Source organism: Pelodiscus sinensis, chromosome 17 (genome assembly GCF_052426305.1).
Source record: "Pelodiscus sinensis isolate ZL-2025 chromosome 17, ASM5242630v1, whole genome shotgun sequence".
Classification (NCBI taxonomy): Eukaryota; Metazoa; Chordata; order Testudines; family Trionychidae; genus Pelodiscus; species Pelodiscus sinensis.
In genome coordinates this window covers 22,174,393-22,198,830 of record NC_143068.1, presented here as the reverse complement: position 1 = coordinate 22,198,830, position 24,438 = coordinate 22,174,393, and the positions used below count along the sequence as shown (strand labels likewise).

The 24,438-nt window shown below is 43.2% G+C and overlaps 1 protein-coding gene across 1 annotated transcript in view; it reads right to left on the bottom strand.

The window, feature by feature from the left end:
• Window positions 1–24,438, bottom strand: part of B4GALT5 (beta-1,4-galactosyltransferase 5) — a 73,772-nt gene that overhangs the window by 6,783 nt on the left and 42,551 nt on the right. Inside the window, exons 2-8 of the mRNA XM_075901224.2 lie at window positions 17,498–17,632; window positions 9,252–9,365; window positions 7,802–7,926; window positions 5,035–5,151; window positions 4,276–4,463; window positions 3,891–4,013; window positions 2,811–2,912 (exon numbers count right to left, since the gene is read on the bottom strand). Of these exons, the coding sequence (XP_075757339.2) occupies window positions 2,811–2,912; window positions 3,891–4,013; window positions 4,276–4,463; window positions 5,035–5,151; window positions 7,802–7,926; window positions 9,252–9,365; window positions 17,498–17,632 (904 nt within the window). The remainder of the gene's footprint in view (window positions 1–2,810; window positions 2,913–3,890; window positions 4,014–4,275; window positions 4,464–5,034; window positions 5,152–7,801; window positions 7,927–9,251; window positions 9,366–17,497; window positions 17,633–24,438) is intronic.

Here is a 24,438-nt window from a genome sequence, read left to right as displayed (position 1 = left end):
AGGAAGTTGGAGGTTCATCAGCTCAGGGCTCTGAAATTACATGAGCAGATACAGGAAGCAAGAGAGATGGGAGGAAACAACCCACTGAAAGAGCTATCAGTAAGGTAAGAAAAAAAAATGGTCAGAGACAAGGAAGACAAAAGCAAAGAGTCTTAAAGTCACAAGTCAGAGACAGAAGAGACACAGGAGAATGGAGAATTGTTCTCAATAATATATCCATCACTAGAGTTTGTCCAGACTGGGGGTGCACCCTGTTTGCTCCCTCAGTGTAGCCGCACACTACGGTGGGGGCTTTGCATCCAGACAAAGTTGTTTACGCCAGTGACATCAATGAAAAGCAGGGATAAGTTGCACGAGGGAAATACCAGCTTTGGCCCATCTACACTAGGAAGCACCCTTGAGGAAATACACAGATGGCTCTAAACCAGACCCTATCCCAGACAAAGTCCTAGTCCAGCACAAAAATAGGGAAAAAAAGGAAAGGGTTAGTTCAAAGCCTTTGAATTATGTCAGGTAGCCCATACCATTTGTCACTGCAAGCTTTACAGTCAGAGGTGGGCTGCTATGTCATGCTCTGATTTGATAGTTGGGGATATTGCAAGTGGAGAGGCTTAAAAAAAAAATCAGACGGCTTCAAAATCCTCTGAAATCACTATCATGTAGTAATGCACCACAAGTGACTGTTGCCAAATAAGTGACAGCATTTTCACTGGATCATGCTGACCATCAGCCTACAAAATTCCAGACCTGATTAAATAAAGGAGGCAAATCTAAAGCTCTCGTTTCCATTGCAGTGTAGTCCTTTGATACTTAAGAGAAACTAAACAATGGTGACCTTCTTCCCTGAAATTGACCTCCTTGGTTCAACTACAGAGAATTAAAATGATAGCAATTTCTTCATCATAATCTGTTTGGTAGTAAAATGAAAGCTAGATATAAAGATTTTTATCTGCATCACAAATGGAAGCTAGGAGAACTGGAAAGAGGCCAAGAGCTTAATGAACTACTGGTTCATTCCCTGCTTGAATTTACAGTTAATTCAAAAAGTATTAGCAGGATGAGCTTTGGGAGTTTCTCAGAGACCTCTCCTAGCAGTTTCTCTTCTGGAATTAGTAATGGAGAATACAATTTATATCCACTTGTCATTTGAAACAAACAGTTGTAGGTTGTGAGGTGCTAAGTCATGTAATTGTTCACAAATAAATCGTTCCCACTGGTTCTGTTAAACTAGCTCTTTGGTGCCATTCCATACTTCTCACTTGTATTTCCCCTGAGGTTCCTCTGGAAAATAGGGGACAGCATGTGGTACATTTACATATCCAGAAACAGCTCTCTGAGCTTGTTGTCAGCTGGATTTTTACTCTAGGAAAATGAAAAACCTGGAAGACGCCGTTAAGGTTTTATTTCACCTCAAACAAAAATGGAGCAAAAGTGCTACGAAGCAGGAGACAAAGACATATTGCTTTTGCAATGGAAGCCACCTGCAAGATGCAAATGCAAAAGTTTGAAATCACTCAAAAAAGGTCTAATAGTAACAAGGACAGAGCATGTCATAAGTAAAACTTGCTCTTTTGGGAAAACAACAACCCTTGTCTACCACTTCCAGGTTCTGGTAGTCAGAAGATCAGGGTCACCCCAAGCACAGGACTGGGTCCCTGACCATCTTGCTTAACAGTTATTCTTGAACCTTTTCCATGAATTTACTCAATTCTTTTTTAAACCCTGTTACACTTTTGGCCATCACCACATCTCATGGCAATGAGTTCCTCAGGTTAGCTGTGCATTGTGTGAAAAAGTGCTTCCTTTTGTTTGTATTAAACTGGCAACCTATTAATTAGGTGGCACCTGGTTTTTGCATAGTGTGAAAAGTTAAGTAACACTTCTCTATTCACTTTCTCCACCCATTTATGATTTTATAGACCTCTATCATATCCCCCCCATAGTCATCTCTTTTCTAAGCTGAACAGTCCCAGTCTTCTTAGTCTTTCCTTCTATGGAAGCGGTTCCATATCTTTGATCATTTTTGACAACTTTTTCCTGTTTTTTACTGGACTCCGTATTCAAGGCAAAGATGGGCAATAATTTTTTGGGGGGAGGGCGCTACTCCAAGAATTTGGTAAGTGATCATGGGCCACACACTTCCATGGTATTAATGCAGGAGGTGCAGGACCTGGATTGGAGGCTAGATACAGAAGGGAGCTCAGGGTAGGGAACTTGGGTGAGGTGAGGGGATGTGGAGTCTGGAAGGGAGGTTCAGTGAAAGGGGGGAGGGTTATGCCCTGGAGCAGGAGAATGGGGTGTAGAGTCCAGGAGAGGGCATGGGTGCAGGAGAAGATTCTGACGTGATGGAGGGATGCAGGAGGGGGTGCAAGGTCTGGGAGGGGGTTTTGACCTGGGGCAGGGTACAGGGGGTTGGGTTGTGACCGCACACAGAAGGAGGTTGTAACTTGAAGCAGGGGATAGGGGTGTAGGGGTCTAGGAGGGAGTATGGGTGTAGGAGAGGATTTTGACTTGGAGAAGGGCTGCAGGAGGGGGTTGTGACCTGGGGCAGGAGTTCTGGAGGGGGGGCAGAGGGGTTGTGGGAAAAAGTTGATTATCTAATCAGCCCCAGCCAGCAGCACCCTAAGGCAGGCTCCCTCCCTGAGGCTCTCCTGGGCTGCGGGATGCTGCCAAGCCTGATCCAGCCTGTGCGACATATTTTGCCCACCACTCATTCAAGGTGTAGCCACATAGTGGATTTATATAGTGGCATGATGATTTAGGGATCCTTCAGTGTAAAATGAATCTCCAGTAATGAAAATCTCATTTACCTTCCCAGGAACTGTACTTCGCCTCGATGATGGTGCGGAATTGACTTGTATTTCCCCGTGTCTCCTTCTGGTCGAGTCACCGAGTAGCCTGCATACTGCACCCTGTATTACAAAGATCAGAGTGACTGCTGCGTTTGCTCCAAATTCAATACTTGCTGAGACTGAACAATCATGAGCTGCAAAAAACTTGTCTGCAATAAGTACGCGTTTCCATCAGCTGGCTAAATAGAGTGGGAAGATTTCAACCCCTTCAGGTTTTGGGCCAACTAAGCTGCTTTCAGTAAGTTTTAGATGAGCAGTCAAACTGATCCTCAGATGAACATCAACATAAGAAATAATTCCCAGGGCCAACAATTTCACAAAGTTGCTTATGGCGAGAACTGTTTCCCCTCATTCTCTGGTAGCTAGGAGCTTCCAATCAAATTTGCTTTAACAGATTGGAATCAAACCTCAGTCTTTCCATTTACCAGCACAGCCTAAAGGGGGTTAATTGTCTTCCCTTTTCCCTCTCCTCCCGCATCTGAAGAGGGTATGGAATAGCTCCAGCATCAATCCACACTCTCTGCGTAAAGCCCTCTTCAGGCAAGGGCAAGGCTGGAGATGTCTGCAAGCTGCTTAAAATTAAGGCTTTAAGAGGACAGGCTTAGCGCCTGTTCACAGCAGCAGGTAGAGCACCCATGCTATTTTTCTCCCACTCAGAATATGGCCAGCAAAACCCTGAGGAGATTCCACAGTCAAGAAGCTGGGCGCGGGCACTGCATGCACAAGGAAATACATTCCCAACCCCTATGCCAGCACATTCCTGTACCAGGCCAGCCACTATCATATTGTCAATAAAGACAGTTTGTACCACATTCATCAGGTGTTGGGAGTTAGACAGTCCTACGAGAACCCATCAATGAACAGAAGAATCATACCATTTGGAAGTTTGCATGGAAGCCCATCCACTCCCCATCCCTTGGGAAGTGGCCTCAGCCTGTCCACCCCTGCTATCTTTTGCATAGTGGTCTCCGACAGTCCACCGCCCACCGCCCCCCCATCCCTTGGGAAGGGGGCTCAAGCCAAGACACACATCAGTACCTGTTCCAAAGGTCGTCATCCTCTCCGCCCCAGCCCCAGAATGCATTAGGAAAGCCATTGATTTTCTGAAACTGTTCCACTGTTAAACCACTCACTCCACCAAAGAACTCATTATAAGGGAGCCTAAATAAAAGAGAGTGCATTAGTCAAACCTATGTAAACGGCATCACATGTCAGGGCTGATGCAGTTGCCTGCTCGCTGTCTGTCAGAGCAGCCATTCTCCTAGATGCGACTGAATTAAGCCTTGAGTTGTTGGGTTGTTTGCCTCTATTTCTGCTATGTTTAGTTGCACAAAACCTGGAAGCCAAACTGAAATTCATCTAGTTAAAAGCTAGTTATTGCTCTTTATCCATTATTATATAAAGGGAGAATATAGATGCTTACAGATACATATATTTATCCAGCTTGGCTGCAAAGTGTCTTGGCATCTGGCCACATCCATAGTAGTTACGGTCATTTTCTGGTATATGGTCCACATCATGAAAGATCAGACAATCCCAGTCCAAGTCCTTCATTGCTTCCTGAAAGCCAATATTGAAGAGCATGGCACGATTGAATGGTTGATTACCAGCCTAGGAAATAAGAGTTATTTCTCAGGAGAAGCTCAAGATACAATATATATTTAAAATGTACACACCCACACCCACACACCCACCCACCCCACATGTTTGGAAGGCGGTTATTATTCTCAGGGCCTTCTTACACAAACTCAAGGAACAAAACCCTTTAGATTCCTGCTTTTGTAACCCTTTTGTCCTGGTTTAACAATAGATATGTGCGCTAAACAACCATAATTTATTCTAAGACACTTTAATTTCCCAGAAGCTGTCAGGCAGTGTCTGCATCCAACATGACATTCAGGTGAATGGCGTATTATGAGAAAGTAGATATTGAACACATAGCCATGTTCAACAGTAACCTTTGAAAGCCTACAGTATGTTATCTGCCTAACAAACAAAAACAAACACAGGGCACACCTTGGAGATTTTCCATTATTGTGCAATAACTGAGGGCAGAAGGTAGCAAATTGTCTTGTATACATAGGATTAATTGCACAGCAATCAGTCACACAACAGCAAGTTTCTCCACTGGTGATGGATTAGCCCCTCCAAATAAGTTGCATAAGCATGGGAAGTGACTCACTTGCTCAATGACATAAAATGCGAACTGTAAACGTTGGCGCTGCAGCATTGGAATAAGGTGCCTGAAGAGAACTGGAAGATGCTCATAGCGATTGCGGAATGGTATCAAGATTGCCACCTACGAGATGGAAGACATCAGGTAGTTATTACTACATCAGGAATCCATCCTTCACTTTAGCAGCCTCAAACCATCAGCTCAGGGCTCAGAGTACCTGAAGTCATATGTATGTGTGTTTACAACCAGAGGACCACAGACAATCTAACTCTTTTCTTGGGGCTGCCATGCAGGATTGTTTTATAAAAACAAGGAGTCTCGTGGCACCTTAAAGACTAACTGATTTATTTAGGCATAAGCTTTGGTGGGTAAGAACCACTTTGTAAGATTGTTTTACAGTGCTACATGGAGTACACAATTGTGTTAGCCATTCACTCATGTCTTCCTTATTTTGTGCTTTATAGTATTCTAGCTTTTTTAAATATATACTGTTTTGGAGAGAGGAAATTTCTTTCAAACCTTACCTAAGGCCATGTCTTCATTAAATGGAAGATTGATGCTGCTACGATCAACCTTCTGGAGTTTAATATAGTGGGTGTAGTTAAGACCCACTAAATTGAACTCAGAGGGTGCCCCTGTCAGCAGCTAGTATTCCTGCTTCTGTGAGAAGGGAAGCCAAAGAGAACATTTGGTCCTGTCAGCCTCCTGCTATAGGGATGATAGGGAAACACAAAACAAGTGACTCCAGCTACTTAATGTAACTGGAGTTGTGTATCTTGAGTCAGCCTTCCCTTTTAGTGTAGACCTGGCCTAAATTTCATGCTGAGTCAGAGCTGAAAGACTGACTGCCCTAGAGACTTAAATCCTCTACCAACTGAAAAGGTAGCATGATTCTCCTATAGCAGTGGTCTCCAACCTTTTTAACTACAAGATCACTTTTTCAATTTAAGTGCAATGTAAAATCTACTTCAAATCCAAACAGCCTTACACCACTTCTTTCCCGCCCCTTCTTTGAGGCCCTGCCTCTGCTCCACTCCTTTTGAGGCTTCTCCCTACTCACTCCATCCCCCTTCCTCCCCCATCCTCACTCACTTTCACAAGGCTGGGGTAGGGATGTAAGTGACTAATCGACTATCTGATAAATCAAAAGCTTATCAGATAGTTGAGGGACTAGTCGCTCCCCTTCCCTCCTCCACTTTCCTGCCTCTATGAGAAGCAGCAGCCGGTGCTGGAGGGAGCTGGCTTAAAAGGCAGTTCTCCCCAGCACCAACTCCATGGGGGGCAAGGGGATAGCGAGGACCGGGTGCGAGCCAGGAATCAGCTGATTCTCAGCCCATGCCTAGTCCCAGATGCGCCTCTGCTTTTTAAATGTATTAAGAGCCGACAGGTATTAAGTAGGTATTAAATGTATTAAGAGCCAGCTGATTTCTGGCTCACACTGGGTATCCCCTGCTGTGCTTTAGCCTTTTAAATGGATTAAGAGCCAACAGACTCTTAATCCATTTAAAAGGCAGAGCCAGACACTTCCCAGAAAATCCATCGACTAGTCGATTAGTTGATTAAACTAAATCTAACATCCCTAGGCTGGGGTAAGGGGTTGCGGTGCAGGCTCTCTTCTTGAGTCAAGGCGTTTGGAGTGTGGGAGGGGCTCCAGGCTTAGCCCAGAGCAGGGGACTGGGGTCTAGGAGGGGTTTCAGGGTTCAAGCTCTAGGAAGGAGTGCAGGGGGACTCACATCTGGGGCAAGAGGTTGAGTGTAGGAGGAGGTTCAGGGCAGGGACAGTCAAAAACCAAAAAACACCACACTTTGCAAGCAGTAAAAGAACAACCCCCCACATACGTGTTGGGCTGGGAGACGAGTGAAGGACAGTGTGTGTTTGTGAGAATGAGACAGACAGACAGACACACACACACACACACACGGTGTGAGAGCAACAGAGATTTACATTGCCAAGCTCCCTCCATCCCCGTCTGTGTGGAGATAGTGTATAGAAGTGGAGTGAGTAGGGACACCCTGACATTAGTGCCCCCATTCTCTCTCCCACAGCCTGCACAGCAAGCAGGAGGCATCCAGGGGGGCAGCTCCAAGGTAGAGAGCAGGAGCAGCATGACAAATGGTTGGAGGGGCAAATGAAGAACCAGCACTCCCTAGCTTCCTGGTCAAACCAGTCAGGATCACCTGTCAGAGGCTCTAAGATCTACCAGTAGATCCCAATCTACTGGTTGGTGACCACTGTCCTATAGTATACTGTTAACGTGCCTCCACGCAAGATACATTTATTGTCTTCAAGGTCCATGTTACCCTTTATTTTTCTGGGCTAATTCTTGCACAAAATCAGTGGTAAAGTTAGTGATCTGGATGCTTGTCAGCTAGGAACTAGACTGAAACTAATTATGCAAGCCACTAAATAATCTGCACACAAGACACTTCAGCCATCATCAGCTGAGTTGGATTTGAACTGGTATGTTTCATTAGCAACACACAGTCCTCTCCAAAACTTTTTTATAAAAGAAATGAAGTGCTGATCCATCAGTCACTAGCTAATGGGCTCCTGAAGCTACTGGTTTATAGAGGACTACTGTAGCTAGACAAAAATTAGGTAAGTTACAGAAATCCATACATTATCTGTGATGCAAATCAACATATTTTTCTGTGGAGCAGCAAAATGTAACTATAGTCCAGTTCTGGCCAGTATAATTGTTTGCACTCCTTTTTACTGAACAATGGCATCACATTTTAATGTAGCCTATGGATGTTTTGAGGCTATAGTTTACCTTCCAGCGAGGCAGGCAGTCATCAGGTTTCCAGTGGCCTCCTAGCTTGATAGCTGGGTCTTTTGAGAATAATTGATGGATATCCTCCATTCTGATTTCACTCATATTTATATCAATTGGGCCCTCTGTGTACACAATGGAAAGAAGAGATCAATATTTCAGTCTCAGCAACAGAAGATGCATCTCAGGTTTCCCACACACTTCAGTCTCGGGGGCCTATCACAGTGTACATGCTTCTGAGCATTTCACTTCTCACACTTATCATTAGGGCTGATTGCAAAATGTATCTTTTCCTGTCTAGTATCAAAAAACTGAACAGAGAAAGTTGTTACAGTACCTCATGATCCCATTCCCCTCTATAAGACTAGCTCCCTGGTCAAACCATCTCCCATGATGTACCATGATCTTCCCTCTTGAAAGGGGGCTGTACATCACGGGAGACCCTGGTTGTAGTGCATAATAAAAGTTGTCATCTGACCGGGGAGCCCAGCCTTCGGAAGAGAATGGGAACATGCTGCTGCAGTGCCTTATTTCCAAATACAAATTATGGAGATTCAACAACAAAAAATATCAAAGTTCAGCAGAAGGACACTTCTCACAGAAAACTTTTGTTTTGTCAAAAGCCAATTTCCCATTTGAAACAATTCTTTCCTGACTGGCATTAGCCTTCCCAACATGGCAGCTCAGTCATAATTTTCTGATAATTGCGCAACAAAAAGACACCTCAGTGAAATTCATAATAGGATGTTTTAAGAGGATGTTTTGGAGGACCCATTTATTGTATTCCACTGCTCTGTTTTCCGGATTAGGCCAGGATGGCAAATATTGCAGTAACCTCCATAAAGAGAGGTAAGGAGCAAGCATTTCTATCATTCCCTATCAGGCACTACTAATGCTCAGAAGGACCAGCAAGCATCAGAGATTCACGTTGCGCAACCTTTTGATTAAAATTTGCCAAGTGACGGATTCTTGATTTAAAAGGAAAAGTGTCTCGCAGAGATTGTTTACCAGACTCCCAAAACCAATCAACGACTTCCAGCATTTGTGCTTGCAGAACAGCATTTCTATTCATTCCCCACCCATCTAACATAATTAAAAAGAAGACGCAAGTCAGGAGGCAGAAAAACATTATTAGAATACATCATCCAAAAACATGCAGGGACAGACAACAAGGACTCTGGAGCAGTTAGATAAAGCAGCGAAGATACCCCCACATGTGGGTCTGGGAGATGAGGCTATTCTAGTTATTGGCATAGCTGCCTACCTCCCAAAGGCTATAGTGTACACCACACTAGGATGGTGAACCTGTAACAAAACAGAATGCTCTTCCTACCTCCTCCCATTCCCATAGGAAACAAGGTTCTTTGTAAATTGTAACCTGGAAGGAGGGGGCAGGATGGAGGTGGAGGATAGGGAGGGGAGGAAGATAATGAGTCACAGCACTACTCACTCATAGAAGGGAGTCTCTCGGGACAGGTATGGTTTGGAAAGTAGGTAAAATCTTCAGGAAGAAAAGTTGTGGTTTGCAGAAAGGTTTCACTGTGGTTCAAATCAAGAGGATAATCTAGGGAGGGGAAAAGAAAAAGCTACTTAAGCTACACAGATTTTTCCAATAGTCTATTACTAAAAAAGCCATTTAGCTGTCTAATTTCCAACTAGAATGCACAGACAGGACTTCAACTGCGGGTCAGGATGCATCATTGTCATACTGCTTTATTCCTTGATAGGTCATGATCACACGAAATGGCTAGGCCAACAAACTTTAAACAGACAGTGCACACTTGGCAACAAGTGGACATTTTCAAACTGTCCCAATATTTCTTCTAGGCAGAACAGCCCTAGGCTGAAAAGACAAGAGATACACATGGGCCACTTTCTGTAGAAGGTTAGATTACATTAGCATAAGGATCCAATCTGGTTTTGCAACCTATGGATAATTTGAACGGCATCATTTCTTCTTAGAAAATATCAGGTGGAAGCAGCAGATTAGGTGAAGGAGCAGCTCTGCTTGGGCCACTCCTTTCTCAAGAGCACACATGCTAACTTCATCTCCAGACCTATCCTCCAAGCCTGGCAACTTCTCTCATGAATGTAAGATTGCATACAGTGCTCCCTGTAAGATGTGCACCCGGGCAGCCACCCAGTAAAAAAAAAATCCAATGTTAGGAGTATCTTTGAGGCTGATACTTCAGCAAGCCATGACAGTATCCAAAGAGCATGTTTCTCCAAATATTTCTCAGTTAAGTATAAACGCATTCATCACTTTGTGAGTTTCATTTATTTTAAAGAGGTTCTGTAAAGGTCTCCAAGAAATGTACTTTTGTTTTCTGCAGTCATCTCATACTCCAGTCTTTTCCTAAGCATTTCAGAAATAGTCACTTTAGGCAACTGCTAAGATTAAAAGGGAAGTTACAAATGCTTTTCTAACCTTAGGAGAAACTTCTAAATTATCTGTAATAAACATGACACCTAAAAATATCACAATATTGTACCTCTTATAAGTTAAGGGTTTGAGGATCAAGACATTTTCAGTAGAATCTACCTTTTGAATCCAACGTCATTATAATGGAGCAAATGCTGGTGAAGTAAATACTTTCAGTTTGTTGCATACAAAGTTTTTGCCTTAATTTTTTTTGGTTCAGTCTAGCTAGTCACTTTAGAGAAACTATGGGGACTATTTCATTTAAAGCTGAAAAACCATTGGGGAGCAGAAAAAGGAGAGTTTTTTCCAGCCTACACATAAAAACCAAGTAAATGATGGGATCTAAAGCTAAAAAACGGAGGTGTTGGTATCTTTGAAGATATTTAAGCAAGTAAAAATGTGGATTGGTGCATACTTGAATTTTCAAAAGAAAATAAAGGAAGTTAGGTTCCAGTTCCTATTGATTTCAGCTTTATTAGATTTCAATGAGAGTTAGGCACCTCATCTGCCTTAAGTGCTAATGAAAATCCCATGAGGTTATCTGCATCTTTTTGGCACCTCAATACTTTGAAAATCTGGCCCATAGCTACCAGAAACCTTTATTAAATCACTTTTAAATGCAAAATGTGCTTTGATATATAGTATACGGAGAGCGGCGCTACTGGAGCAGCCCAGCAGCACCCCAGCTGCTCTGCCCCAGGCGTCCCCAAGTCAGCCGCTGCTGAAACTGACCAGCGGCTGACTACAGGAAGCCCGAGGCAGAGTTGCTCTGCCCCAGGCTTCCTGGAATCAGCCGCTGATCAGTTTCAGCAGCAGCTGAGTTGGGGACGCCTGGGGTTCTTAAGTTGAATCTGTATGGAACTGGCGTCCAGATTCAGCCTGTTGAAACTGATCAGAGGCTGATTCCAGGAAGCTCAGGGCAGAGCAACTCTGCCTCGGGCTTCCTGTAGTCAGTCGCTGGTCAGTTTCAGCAGCGGCTGAATCTGGACGCCAGTTCCGACTAACATACAGATTCAACTTAAGAACAAACCTACAGTCCCTATCTTGTACGTAACCCGGGGACTGCCTGTATAAGTAATATAATCTCTTGTTAACAAAAGATGTATTTGGTTTCAAACCAACATGTTTTAATGGTTACACCAACTAAGGAAAACAAATATTTCTTTAGAAAAGTAACTACAGTACAAATGCAAAGCAATTTATAATAAAGTATTTAAATCAAGGTTTCCTGTTTACTAATTTAGATCATGCTCAAAATGGGCTGAATAAAATAAGTCCACTCTGCACTAAATTCACAATTCATTTTTTCCAATATTTCAGATTCCTTTCTCTCTTTACTATATGGCATGCCCATGCCATTACCTCAGTTTATCATTGTGCAATTACTTTCCACTGTCTTATTCAAACTAGAAAGTGAAAGAGGCTAAGGTGGAATTGCAAATAAATACTGACTGTCCAGGGCATATTATTAGAGTACAGATGAGCCAATTTATATTGGACACTTGTTATTGAAATAATGAAATAAATTTCCATTAAAATTACACGGATAAGTACACGCTCTATATCTTGCAACACTTTGCTCAGGTCTCTAAGACAGAATCTTACGCTGCTACAAGAAGAGATAAAACTCCTTTTCTTTATGCCTGGGATGTGCAGGTAATTAATTGCCTTTGGCATTTGCCAACGTAAGAAAGAAGCAGCCTTAGAAGTTTCAGTTAATTAAATCGGCGCTTGTTAAAGATTGTTTATTACTAACAATTACTCAAATTGTACCTTGCTGAAGAAGTGTCAATACAGATACATGGCTGAATGAAGGTCAGCCTATTCCAAAAGGCAGTGAGGATTATAGATAGTATATGACAGGGGTTGGGAACCTATGGTTTGCAAGCCATATATGGCTCACAGTTTGAGTTCAGCCCCCCCTCACAATGGGGGGCCCATGCTGGCGATCCAACCTCACGCCGCTCGCAAGACTGGAGCCAGCACCGGTGGAGAAAGGAGGGTGGAGAAAGCCCAGAGCCTCGCTGTGCGATTGGGGAAGAAGCGGAGCCTTAGAAGGCTTTGCCTCTGCGCACTCCCCTGCCTCCTCCCTCAACTGGAGGAACAAAGCAGCACACAGACACACTTCCTGCAGGCTTTTCCAACTGCTTCATTGCTCAGAATCCAGCCAATGGAGCAGCAGGAAGCCATGCCTGGGACAGGAAGCTTGAGAGCAGTGCGGGGGGCAAAAGCAGACCCAGCCCCATCTTGCCCTCGAAGGACCTGCTGCTGCCATGACCATGTCCCCACTGCTCCACACACTGCTCTGCCCCCAACTTGCGCCACCGGCACCTTACACTTGCACCAGCCGGAGAGCCCCGTGGGGCTGCTGGAGTCCATCATTGGCCTGAGCACCTTCTTCCTGGTGCCAGCAGGCTGGTTCCTGGACAGCCTGGAGAGCTACAAAAAGTATGACTGAGCTGGCCCGTTCCTATCCGCGCCTGAACCTTCCAGCCAGACTCTCTGCACTCCTGGTGAGGCATGAGCTCCATTCTACACTCAGGCCTTGAGCTGCTACCTTATTCCATCTCCCATGTGGAACAGCGGCTGGCTGCCACATGGGTGTGACTTGCATATGTTACAATGAAAAAATACCATTACAGACACTGAGGGAAAAAAAAAGTAAGTGCCACCCAGATCCTGCCCCCTTTGCCACCACCTGCCCCCCCTGCATAGAGAGACCCTACACCCCCAGCACGCTCCTGCCCGCACCTGCCTCCTTCCCCATGGCAAGACACCTACCCTCCAGCCTGCTTCTGCCCATCTCCCCTGACCAGACCCCCTATTCCAGCCTGCTCCTGCACCCTTCCTCTCACCCAGATCTGACATCTCCATCCATATCCCACTCACTGGCAGCTCTGTCCCACACTCTGGACAGCCTCAGTGCCTCATATACCCCCCAACCTAGACTCCTGCATCCCCACATCCCAAACTCCCTGTCATAAGATTGACAGAAGACAGTCTGAATGTGTGCATGAAGCTGGATTTGACCATTTATGATATAAACTTCCAAGAAATGTGTGAAAAGATGCAGCAGCAGAAGTTCCATTAAAGTCTGTGAGTACAATGTATCATTTATGCTATTATTAATCATGTCAATTATCAATAATATTAAGTTGTCTATTTTCAGTCATGCAAATGGGCATTCTTATACAACTCTTTGCGGACCACTTGTTCTGAATTTTGATGTTGTTTGGCTTTTGGGTTTGAAAAGGTTGCCAACTCCCGGTATATACCAATGGTTTTCAACCTTTTTAAATCTGATAACTCCTAAAAAATTTCTAATGGAGGTGTGGAAATTCATCTTGTGGTCTGCAGACTCCTAGCATAGAAGCCTTAGACTGAAATCTGATTTAACCAAATTCAACTATAAAGGTGGCACATGCTTGGCAGAGCATATGACACACTTCGAGAAAAAGGATTAAGTTGTGGACAACTATGGTAACAATATTTTGGGGGTTTGACCTGTAGGTGGGGGTATTTACATACTTGCTGATTGATCAGAAAAACAGGATGCCTTTTCTGGGATCTGAAAGCTTATTTTCAATGTGACCTCTCCTGGGCCCCTTTGACAGACTCTTCAGACCACTGGTAGAAAACCACTGGTATACCCCAATGAACACAAAGCCAACCATGTCTCCAGCTTGACAGGTTAAAACTGTTTGCCTTCTGTGGGATCCTGTTACTACACCAGGGTGTTTTATAATAAAGCTGTTCTAAAATTATACCACTAAAAGTGTTATGATAAGGAGAAAAGGTGGTGATTTGTCTGGATCGACTTCAATTGTGTAGTGCAAAAGCTTGATTTTCCACCAACCAAGGATAACATTTCTGTTCTTTAAAAGCAAACTGCAGCAGAGCCAGAAGATAATGGAGATCTCATTTATTCAGGCTTTGAATGATCACATTTAATTGCCTGTGACAGCTGTCTTTACCACTTTAGCATTGCAGATCAGCTTGGTTTTGTAATGGTCTTCCATCAAATAGGATTCGATTGTGTGTGGTCCATAGTGAGTCCAGATAGCCTAAGTATTTAATGAGCTACCTGTGGCTTGGCTAATTTGAGAATCCATTAATGATCAAATGGTCAACAATCAGACTTTATGGTAGAAAAGCTTAAAAAGGGTGTAACCAAACCACCACAGCAACTCCCACTCCCTATGTATAAAGGTGAGGCAGAGCGAAGACCCTGAATTTTATTCATAAAAATAAACATTTGTCTTGTAACACTCATCTTCTTTTGTTCTCACACTGAAACCCAGTAACAGAGGGATTTACCTCAGAAGGTGGGAGTCTTGTCTGAGACTCAGTGACATTGCTCCAGCCCGATACTGCATTAACGTAACTGGAGACTTTCCCAACAATGACTCACTTGTTCTGTGTTAACACTGAAAGGAGCAGTTTCAGGAGGACATCAGTTTGCCTAACTCTTAGTTCTAGAGAGAAATGCCTCCAGCACTTCATTATAAGTAACCATTTACATTTATCCAGTAATTTCTACACTAGCTTTACTCTTCTCTCCAAACCAAATAAACTATAGAAACAAAGGGAGTTTTTTGCTGGTATAAATCTGTCTATGTACAGCAACAATTTTGCTGGCACAGCTATATCAGTCAGGTGCAGGGTATATGTGCATGTGACCAAATTAGCTATGCTGGTTAAAGTCCTAAGTCTGAATTCTTTATATAGCCAAGAGAACAAGTGACACTATATTACCTAGACCAGTGGCCGGCTCTCAACCTTTCCAGACCATTGTGCTCCTTTCAGGAGTCTGATTTGTCTTGCATACCCCAAGTTTCTCCTCACTTAAAAATTACCAGTTTACAAAATCTGACTTAAAAATACAAAATGAAACAAAAAAGCACATTATTACTGAAAATTTGTGTACTCTCTCATTTTGACCATATAATTATCAATAAATCAACTGGAATATAAATATTGTACTTGTATTTCAGTGTATAATATAAAAGCAGTATAAATAAGTCATTGTATGAAATTTTAATTTGTGCTGATTATGGAACCTGTTGTAAAACTAGACAAACAACCCTAAAGTCCTGTGTACCTCTAGTTAAGAACCTCTGACCTTTATCCTATGCTTCCCCCCTCCCTACTTGGGTGTGCATGGATCTTCTGAATGAAACCCAGCCACCGGGTGCTGACAGCCGCTAGCTCTTAAATATACAGCTTGCCCCTCCCTTGACAAGCCCACTCTATAGTTTGGGAACTGCTGACCTAGACCAACAAGAAAATTCTATTTTCTTAAATCTTGGTTCTCCTTTACTCCAACAGGAAAGAATTTCTCTGGGTGTAAGAATTAAGCAAGCTGTTTTAGGAGGCTCTCTCGGCAAACTCCAGTTTAGGGGAGTGCCTTCTGGGAGCTGGAAGGGATGGAGCCATAGCAGCAGTGGAGGATTAACACGCAGGCCTAAGGGGCCAATTTGGGGGTTCCTGCAGGAGCTCCAGAACTTGTACAGAAGTGGGGGTCCCACTGGCACCAGAACTGTGGCCCCAACGCCTGCTCCTTCTGTTTCCCCAAAGACCCCACACTCTGGCCAGGCTGAAAGCAGGAGCCAAGCTGGGGCAGAATGAGCATATATCCTAAAGAGAAAATGGGACACTGAACCCCCACCTCCAACCTCTGGAATGAGTTGACCCAACATCCTCTTTTCCCCTCACCATAGCCCTGCCGCTTCATCAGGTGGCAAGAGAAAGTGAGACAAATGCCCAGTTCTGTTTTTTTTTTTAAAAAAAGCAGAGTGTTTAGGGCTCGGCTTTAAAAGGCCACTTATCCCACCCTAAATAGGCCGTATCATCACCCTCAGCTGTGGAAAGAGCTGCCTCAGGAGCCCAGCTGCAGTGGGAGCCCCAGACTCTCCACCTTGCTTGGGTAGGGTACCAAGTAGGGATGTAATAGTGTAGTCAATTAATTGATAAGCAAAAGCTTATAGATTAATACTATAAACTACAACACATTTCTCCCCACCCCACCAGTACATTTTTTAGCAGGCTACCCAGCAGCCCTGCTCACGCCGAATCCAAGACCTACCCCTGCTGCAGTTCTGCATTTATAGTGTATTAGCAGCTAGGTGCACTGGCTGCCAGCTATGCCCCTGGGGACTATAGAATAGCTGAGTATCTGATAAGAATTCATAAGGTTAATCGACTAGTCAATAAACCAATATTAAACATTCCTAGTACCAGGTCTCTGACAGGAAATCATTGCCTGTGTCCCTGCCCCCAGGGGATGACGCCCTGGACAGAAGGAGCATCTGGGCCTCCTCAAAGCAGCCTAGGTTCCATGAGCAACTCTTAGCAGTGGCTGTCTCTGACCGGGGTCCCAAATGTTCTTTGTGCCCAGGTCCCCAATAAATCTTAATCTGTCTCTGCATAGCATACAATAGCTGTAGCAATGTCTGAGGAACTAGCATCAGTTTGGCTTGGGCTACCTACATTAAAAACAATTAGGATAGTGGAAGTAGTGACAGGCACCTAAACTCCCTCTCTTCTGGGCTGCAAGTTTTGTTTTGTGTCTCCCAGGAGTATAATGTAAAATTGCAACACTTGTCTAAAAGAAAAAAAAAAAAAAGATAAAAGGATGAAGACCAAATTAAGAGAACTGACAAGAAAATTTCCTGTGGAGGACTTAAATGTAGGCCACTACTGTAAGAGGGAGTTAGGCATGTATGAAAAGCAATTTGGTTCAAAGGGATCATTAAAATACAGAAGTCATATATCCAAAGCTCTCAAACCAGCATTACATTATTAGAGGGAATGCAGTGTAACAGTTTAAAACAAATAGTCAGCGAGCCTGGAGTCAGAACCCCTGAATCTACCGCAACTTCTGAACAATAAATAAACAAACGTAGGGCAACTAGCTCCTTTCATGCACATGAACAATGGAACTCATAAGCATTTTCACACAAATTTCTATTAACCCTTCAAGGTGTCAAAATGTTATTTCACATGTGCTGCACACAGATGTAACACACTGGATCCCTAGAAAGTAGATGGAAGAGAGGATGCTACCCAGAATTCATTCTTGTCTTATTTTGTAAATATCTCAAAGTTACTTAAGGCATCTCAGGAAGGGGGCATGTAGAGGAAGATATAAAGGCAAACTCTTCTCTTGTGTCTATCCATGCATTCAGTTCCCTCAAGAATAACTGATTAGACTGAGTCACTTTCCAAAGGTAATGGGAATTCTAATCAAAGCGACTTAATTACTAAAAATATACCTGAGTCATTCATACTGCTGTTCCTCTTGGCATAGGCACTGCGGACCACCTGCTCATAAACCTGAGCTCCTATTGTTCTCATATTCTCACGAATCATGATGCCTTGGGCTTGCATCATGAAGAGGTAGGTGTTCACTGCAAGAAACAACCAGAGACATTAAATTAGCACAAATTTTATCCGTAAAAGAAACTCAAATCCTTAAACCTTTTTGGAACCATTCCTAATTCTGGTTTTGCTTTACCTCCATTTCCTTGTGCTAAAAAGTTATTTGGAGGATCCACATGCAAGTTCCCCAATGTGAGATGGGAAAGATCATACAATTTCACAAAACTATATCAAAGGCATATTTCAAAATATATCTGGCACAATCAAAGGAATTTAAACTTTAGTCCTGAAATGCATTTACATTATCAACTTATAATATTTTCATAGCAAGTAAATTAATAACTTATTGCAACACAATATAACACTAGAGGTAAATGAAACAATGAATTCACAGTAATGTGGATCTTTATGGCTCTGCCTGAAAATCTAGTGAACATTTCTGGCTGTGGCAAGGAAATAAGGGTCTCAGGAATGAAGACACTAAGTGTCAGAGGAATAAGGATATCCAGGGTATTACAAAGCCAGCTATTTGCTGTTTGGCTCGTTGTGGGGCATGAAGTCCATTTCAGGACTCATTTACAAGGAGACATGGGGAGTACTGAAGTTGTTTTTGGAGAATGTGATCCAACATGCGGTTACTTACACTGAGAATGCAAGTGGAAGACAGTGACTGCTATGGGCATAGTTTATGCACTGAAGTACCAAGTTTGTACTTTGTATGGATTTGGAGACTATACCAGTAATTCTTAAATGAACCTAAAATTGAACCTAAACCATTGTAGTCTGAGTATCACTGCTCTAAACTTTGCAGCCTCATCTTCGCTTTGAGCAAAACTGTATCTAATCAGCATCATCTCTAATCTATTTCTCAACACTTCCCAAGGTGTCACGCCCTTATTTCAAGAGACTGTTTTCCTTATTAGCTTAGCAGCCCTGAGTGAGACGTGTCTTCCCTTGAGACTGGAATATTCCTACGTTAAGATCATTACTTTGTTTTACTTCTGCGCCAGAAGACATTCACCCCTTTTACCCTCAGAGAAGCTGCTGGACAGCACTTTGGGGATGAAGCATTATGCAAAACCCATGTATTTGCTGTTCCCAACCCTTTAATTAGCTTTCTTGTGGGCTACAAGAAAAATTTTCACTAGTCTTTGCATTGTCAGATCGTCCATTCTCTTCTGCCAGTTCATATCACTATTAAAAATGAGATTTAAAATATCTGTATTTATTTTGGGGATTAACTGGAGTGAAAAGCTTAGACTATTTTAAAATAGAGGAAAACTGCAGAAGGTTAAATAAGTCCTATTCAGGTAAGTGATTACCCCTGAAGCAGTAAATAGTTAAAATGGAAAAACTACAAGGAGAGATGAAAATACTAATAAGATGGCTTCATCACTAAAAATGCAGCTCTCAGCAGAGGGGTGAGCAGTAAATCAAACATAAAACCTCTCAACCCAAGGATAAGGATCAAAGAACATAAATTTCTGTAACAAGCAACTTTCTATAGCAACATGCAGCACAAAGATTTAAGCACTTGAAAAACAAAGGTTGGCTCATACCAGGAACTACAATCTCCAAAGGTTGTTATGCACCCACTCAGAGAACCCAGGTTAAAAAGGTACTCCAGGACAGTGGTTTTCAATCTTTCCAGATAAGAGTACTTCTTTCAAGAATCTGATTTGTCTGGTATAACCCCAAATTTCACCTCACAAACTATTTGCTTATAAAATCAGACCTAACACAAAAAAGTGTCATAACTCTGTTACTGAAAAGCTACATACATTCTCATTTTTACCATATAATGATAAAATAAACTGGAATATAAATATTCTACATAAATTTCAGAGCAGTATAAACATGCCTGTATTTAGTTGACTGACTCTGCTAGAGCTTTCTATGTAGCCTGCTGTAAAACTAGGCAAAAACCTAGAATGATCACTGGTCACCAATCAGTTGATCATGACCAACTAGCCAATCCTGGGAAGTCTCCCAGTTGATTGCAATCTCCAGAGGTGGAGCAGAGCTGCTGCTAGGCAGACTTCCTGCCTACCCTGAACCCACAATGCCAGCACATCCTCTGGAGCAGCCAGCGCAGCCTTGTGGGTCTAGAAGGGAGGGGCCAGAAGTTTCAGTACACTGCTCCTGCCTGTAAGCACTGACCCTTGAAGCTCCCATTGCCTAGGAAGGGGGGGACTGAGTGGGTGGTGCCAACAAAGAGGGACAGTGTGCAGAGCCAGAGTCCCCTGCCTCCCATCCCTGGGGCAGGCTGGCTCCTTCTGGGAGCAGCATGAGACTGGAGCAGGCAGGCAGCCTGCTGTAGCTTCACCATGTCACTGACTGGGAGCCATCTACAGTAAGTGCCACTTGGCAGGAGACCACAAACCAACACCTAGCCTCCTCTGGAGCCAGTATCCCGTGCCCCCTCGTGCATCCCAATCCACTGCTCCAATACGACTCCCATCCCAGAGCCAGCAACCCATACCTTCTTCTGCACCCCAAACCCCAGCCCTGAATCTCTACTCAGCGATCCTCTCAGAGCCAGGACTTCACACCTCCTCCTGCATCTTAAGTCCTAGCACCTCATATTCTCTTCCTGGACCGCTACACTTTGCCCTAGCCCAAAACCCTTTCCTGTACCCAAACTCTCTCCTGGAGGTTACAGCCATTACCCCCTCCTGCATCCCAACCCCTTGCCCCAGGCTCAACCTGGAGCCCCTTCTCATAGGCGAACCCCTTGGCCTCAGCCTAGAGCCTAAACCCCCTCCCAAACTTCCATCCTCTGCCCCTGCTTGGTGAAGGTGGGTGATGGTGGGGGAGAGCGAGCAATGGAGAGAGAAGGGATGGAGTGAGCAGGGTGGGGCTTCAGGGAAAAGTAGATCTTGGGTTGTCTTTAAATTCAGAAAGTGATTTTAGGCATAAAAAGGTTGGAGATCACAGCTCTAGATCGGCTGATGAACCCCTGGAAGATCCTCTGCATACACATAGCTCTGGTTGAGAACCACTTCTCAAAGACACTGCACTCGCATTCCCCATACCCAAGCTGAGGGTATGTCTATACAACAAGTATTACAATGACCCAGCTGCAGCACTACAACCATACTACTCTATTTTTCAAGAGGCGGTAGTTATGTTGATGTCAGAATTCTTCTATGGACCTGGCAGCTTCTACAGTGGGGGTTACATCAACTTAACAGTGTCTCAAAGGGCATGACATTTTTCACAGCCTTGATCAACGTTACTAGTTTAAACCCATGTTTTAGGTATTGAGCTGGCCTGAGATAGCTAATTTGGGTGTAAACTATCCTGTGTCTTTATGTTTAAAAAAAAAAAAAAAGGTAAGACAAAGCTTTGGTCATACAGACTTTGTTTTCTTTGAGTTACTTAGAAGGAAAAGAGCAAATAAAAGTTAATGTTCAAAACCCTGTGTAGATTACAGATAACAGTGAAGCATAAAAAGGTTGCTCAGTCTAAATGGGGCACATGTTTAATCCACATTTTTGTTTTACTGATTAAGATTTTGTCGTGCTGATAAAATCATTCATGGTCAGAAAAGCCTGACTACAGGCTGAACCTCTCTAGCCCGGCACACTCCGGTCTGGCAACATCTGTGGTCTGATATGATTTCAGTTAGCTGGATGTCTGCTTATCGTGAGTGCGGCCAAGTTTCCTACAGTCCCACAAAGTTTGTTTACAGCCACCAGTCTTGGCTCAATGTTCTGTGGTGTTCTTCAGCTCCACCTTACACCTAAATGTCTTTTAAGAGCCCAGTAAGCAGTGGAAATGTTGGTAATGCTGCTACATCGTATTGACTTCCCGTGGTTCATCAAATTCTCTGGTTTGGCACCAGTCAAGTCCTGAGGGTGTCGGACTAGAGAGGTTCAACCTGTACTATCATCAAGCAACTCCTTCTAAATAATCTAAGTCTGTCACCTATAAATAATTGGTTCAAATACAGTAGCCAACGTCCTATCAGGAGTTGGGTCAATAGTAACCAAGGCCTGTCTGAAGAGGCAGGAAAGATTTTAACTCAAAATGGTCTTGTGCTTAGCCTAAGCTTTCTGAAAAGCATTACACTGTGTTTACATAGGCACTAAGGGTAATGGGGATTTTTGTTTTGTTTTTAAAAAAAGTTCAACTAACTCACCTGAGCTAATTTGACCTTTTCTGCCCTTGTAGATAGGGCCCAGAAGTAGTTATTAAGTAATGGCTCTTAAATACCCTGTGTAAAATGAATTTGTGTGGCCCCTCCCAGATTAGGTAACCATATTCAAGACCACCATAACAATTGGCATTCTTGCTGACAGTGTCTATGCAGAGAACAAGGAATGAATGGACCCCACAAGAAGTACATTTTCCATACCCCAGGATGAGCTAAAGTCCAAAAGGAACATTTATTTTTCAGAGTAAAGAATCCTAAGCCAGAAGCAAATGACATTAAAACTTTACAGCTGAAACCTCACACCCAAAGTGAAACCTCCACTAAATTAATTTGTCAACTATGCAAAAAGCGAAATGGGAAAATAAAGTGCCTAAATAATTGCTGTCAAGTCCTAATAATCTAACACTACTACTAAAGACCATTGTGTCAGCCAGACTGACCATGGCTGATTGAGCCAGTTCTGGGAACTTCATTAGACACTGTCATGTAAATCTACAAACCTCCAGGGTAGGTGGGCAGGCAGTGCCAAGCAGGATCAAGGAATGCAAACCCTTCACACATCAATGGAGAGTGTAAGCATGGTGTGCTGGGGTGGTTTTGTCCATCCTGAGCATGCAATGAGGCTGTGTAGTGTGTATATATAATGAGCAACTTCAGGAAGGAAGTCAAACTACTTTATGCTCAGGATTTGGCACTGACAGCACATACAGAATGCCTATAGCGGCTCCATGTCTCTCGGCAATGTAGCAATCATTAGAACAGCTATACTGGGTTAGACAAATACCGGTAATTCATTTAGCCCTGAATCCTGTCTTCCAACAATGGCCAATGACAGGTGCCACAAAGGGAATGAACTAAACAGAGACTCATCAACAGGGTGGATAAAATCAATAATTTAAAATAAATATTTTTTAATTTAAATCAATAATCTAATCCACAAAATACTAAATTTCATTTAAAAATAACACAATCGAATCATATCACACTCACCTACATTTACAATAGGGATGTGAACAGGTAACTGGTTAACTGGGAGCAGGAGCTGGTGTGGGACTGATAGCTGCAGCCCCAAGCATGGGCTCATTGGTTAACCTTCAGAGTTACATGCAAGGCTCCCCCTGCTGCTGCTTCTGTATCAGAGGCAGCAGCGCAAGGGGTGGCCGGGGGAGGGGGGAGCGGAGATGGGGAGGGGAGAGAGCAGGCAGGATCCAGCATGCATGGGGAGCCAGCTTTTAAGCCGGCTCCCCATGGCACTAGCTCCCACAGAGTGCCTCCCCACCCCATGTGTAAACATGTAACTGCTAAAAATTTCAGTGGTTACACTTTTACAAACCCACTGCCTGCTCCTGTATTTTAGCATCCCTAGCCAGCAGCCCCAAGCATGAGGGGGCAGGCAGCAGCAGCCCCAAGCGCGGAGGCAGGAATGGGATCCCAATGAAGCTTGACACAGGTAATGAGTATTATGTACTATTTCCTAAATTAATAAATATCAAGTTATCTAAAAAACTTATACAAAGTATTTTTAAAATGCTGTACTAAGCTGTAAATTAACATGTTTTAGTCATCAGATTTGCACCATTGTTTGAAGAAATATGTGAAGAAACTTGATTTAAAGCAAAGATTTTTTTGGTAATTTAAATTACCTTAATTTAAATCAATCCACTCTGATCCTGAAGTGATCCATGCCCTGTAGCCCATAGCTGTCCTATGGCTTTGCTTGCTTTCCTTGCACACAAGACCCTTTTCAAGCTTACCTTACCTAAGCAAGAAAGCTTTTTGGAGACTCTAGAATCTATTTGTTGCAAGAGAGAATAAAGTCTTAGTTAAGACCTGTTGTAATCATACTGAACCATTAAAGGTAGAGCCCTGCACTCATACCAAATCTGTATCCACATCCATATCTGTATCTGCAAAAATGAGTCGCAGATATCCACATCCATATCTGTGAATGCAGATACCCATGGATATAATGCCAATATCTGCATGTTTGCAAGGTTCCAGTGGGTGGTGTGTACCCTAGTTCAACTTTCTGCAGTAGTGTAGGCATAGGGCCAATAATTTGTTAGCATCAGCAAGTTACATGCAATAAACTAAACAACAAATAACAGCAATAAACTAAAAATGCACAAAAGCTGCAGAGCAATATGCAATCTATTTGGTGGGTCTTCACTTGACTTGCTAAATCAATCTCAGAAGAGCCATCTCTGTTTTAGTGTACAGGTAGCCTAGTAGAGCCGTTACTCCAGCATGCCTTATACTCACTGGAAAAATACTGCAGAGGTTTCATGAATAGTAAACACAAACATTTAGGACCCAGTGCTTACTCCCTGCTTAAGACAGATTTGTCTAGTTTATTGAATATTCTGCTTTTTATCCCCCTCTTCCATGTAATAGGCTAGGTACATAACCTAGTAAGATAAGACATTGTTGATGTTCATGAGATTGCAGCAGGAATCTTTAGATTGTCACAGAAGTTACCATTTCATAGAAAACTGAAACAAGAACAAAAACAAGCTTTGTTTTAATCTGACATGGTTGACCACCCGTTCAGACATTATCCCCGTTGGTAAAATGAATACTGAGATACCTGTCTGGAGAAAAGGATGTAATGCCAATGTGCTATATGAAAAAAGCCACAATAGTTACCTACCACCTAATCTTGTGAGAAGACAGCCC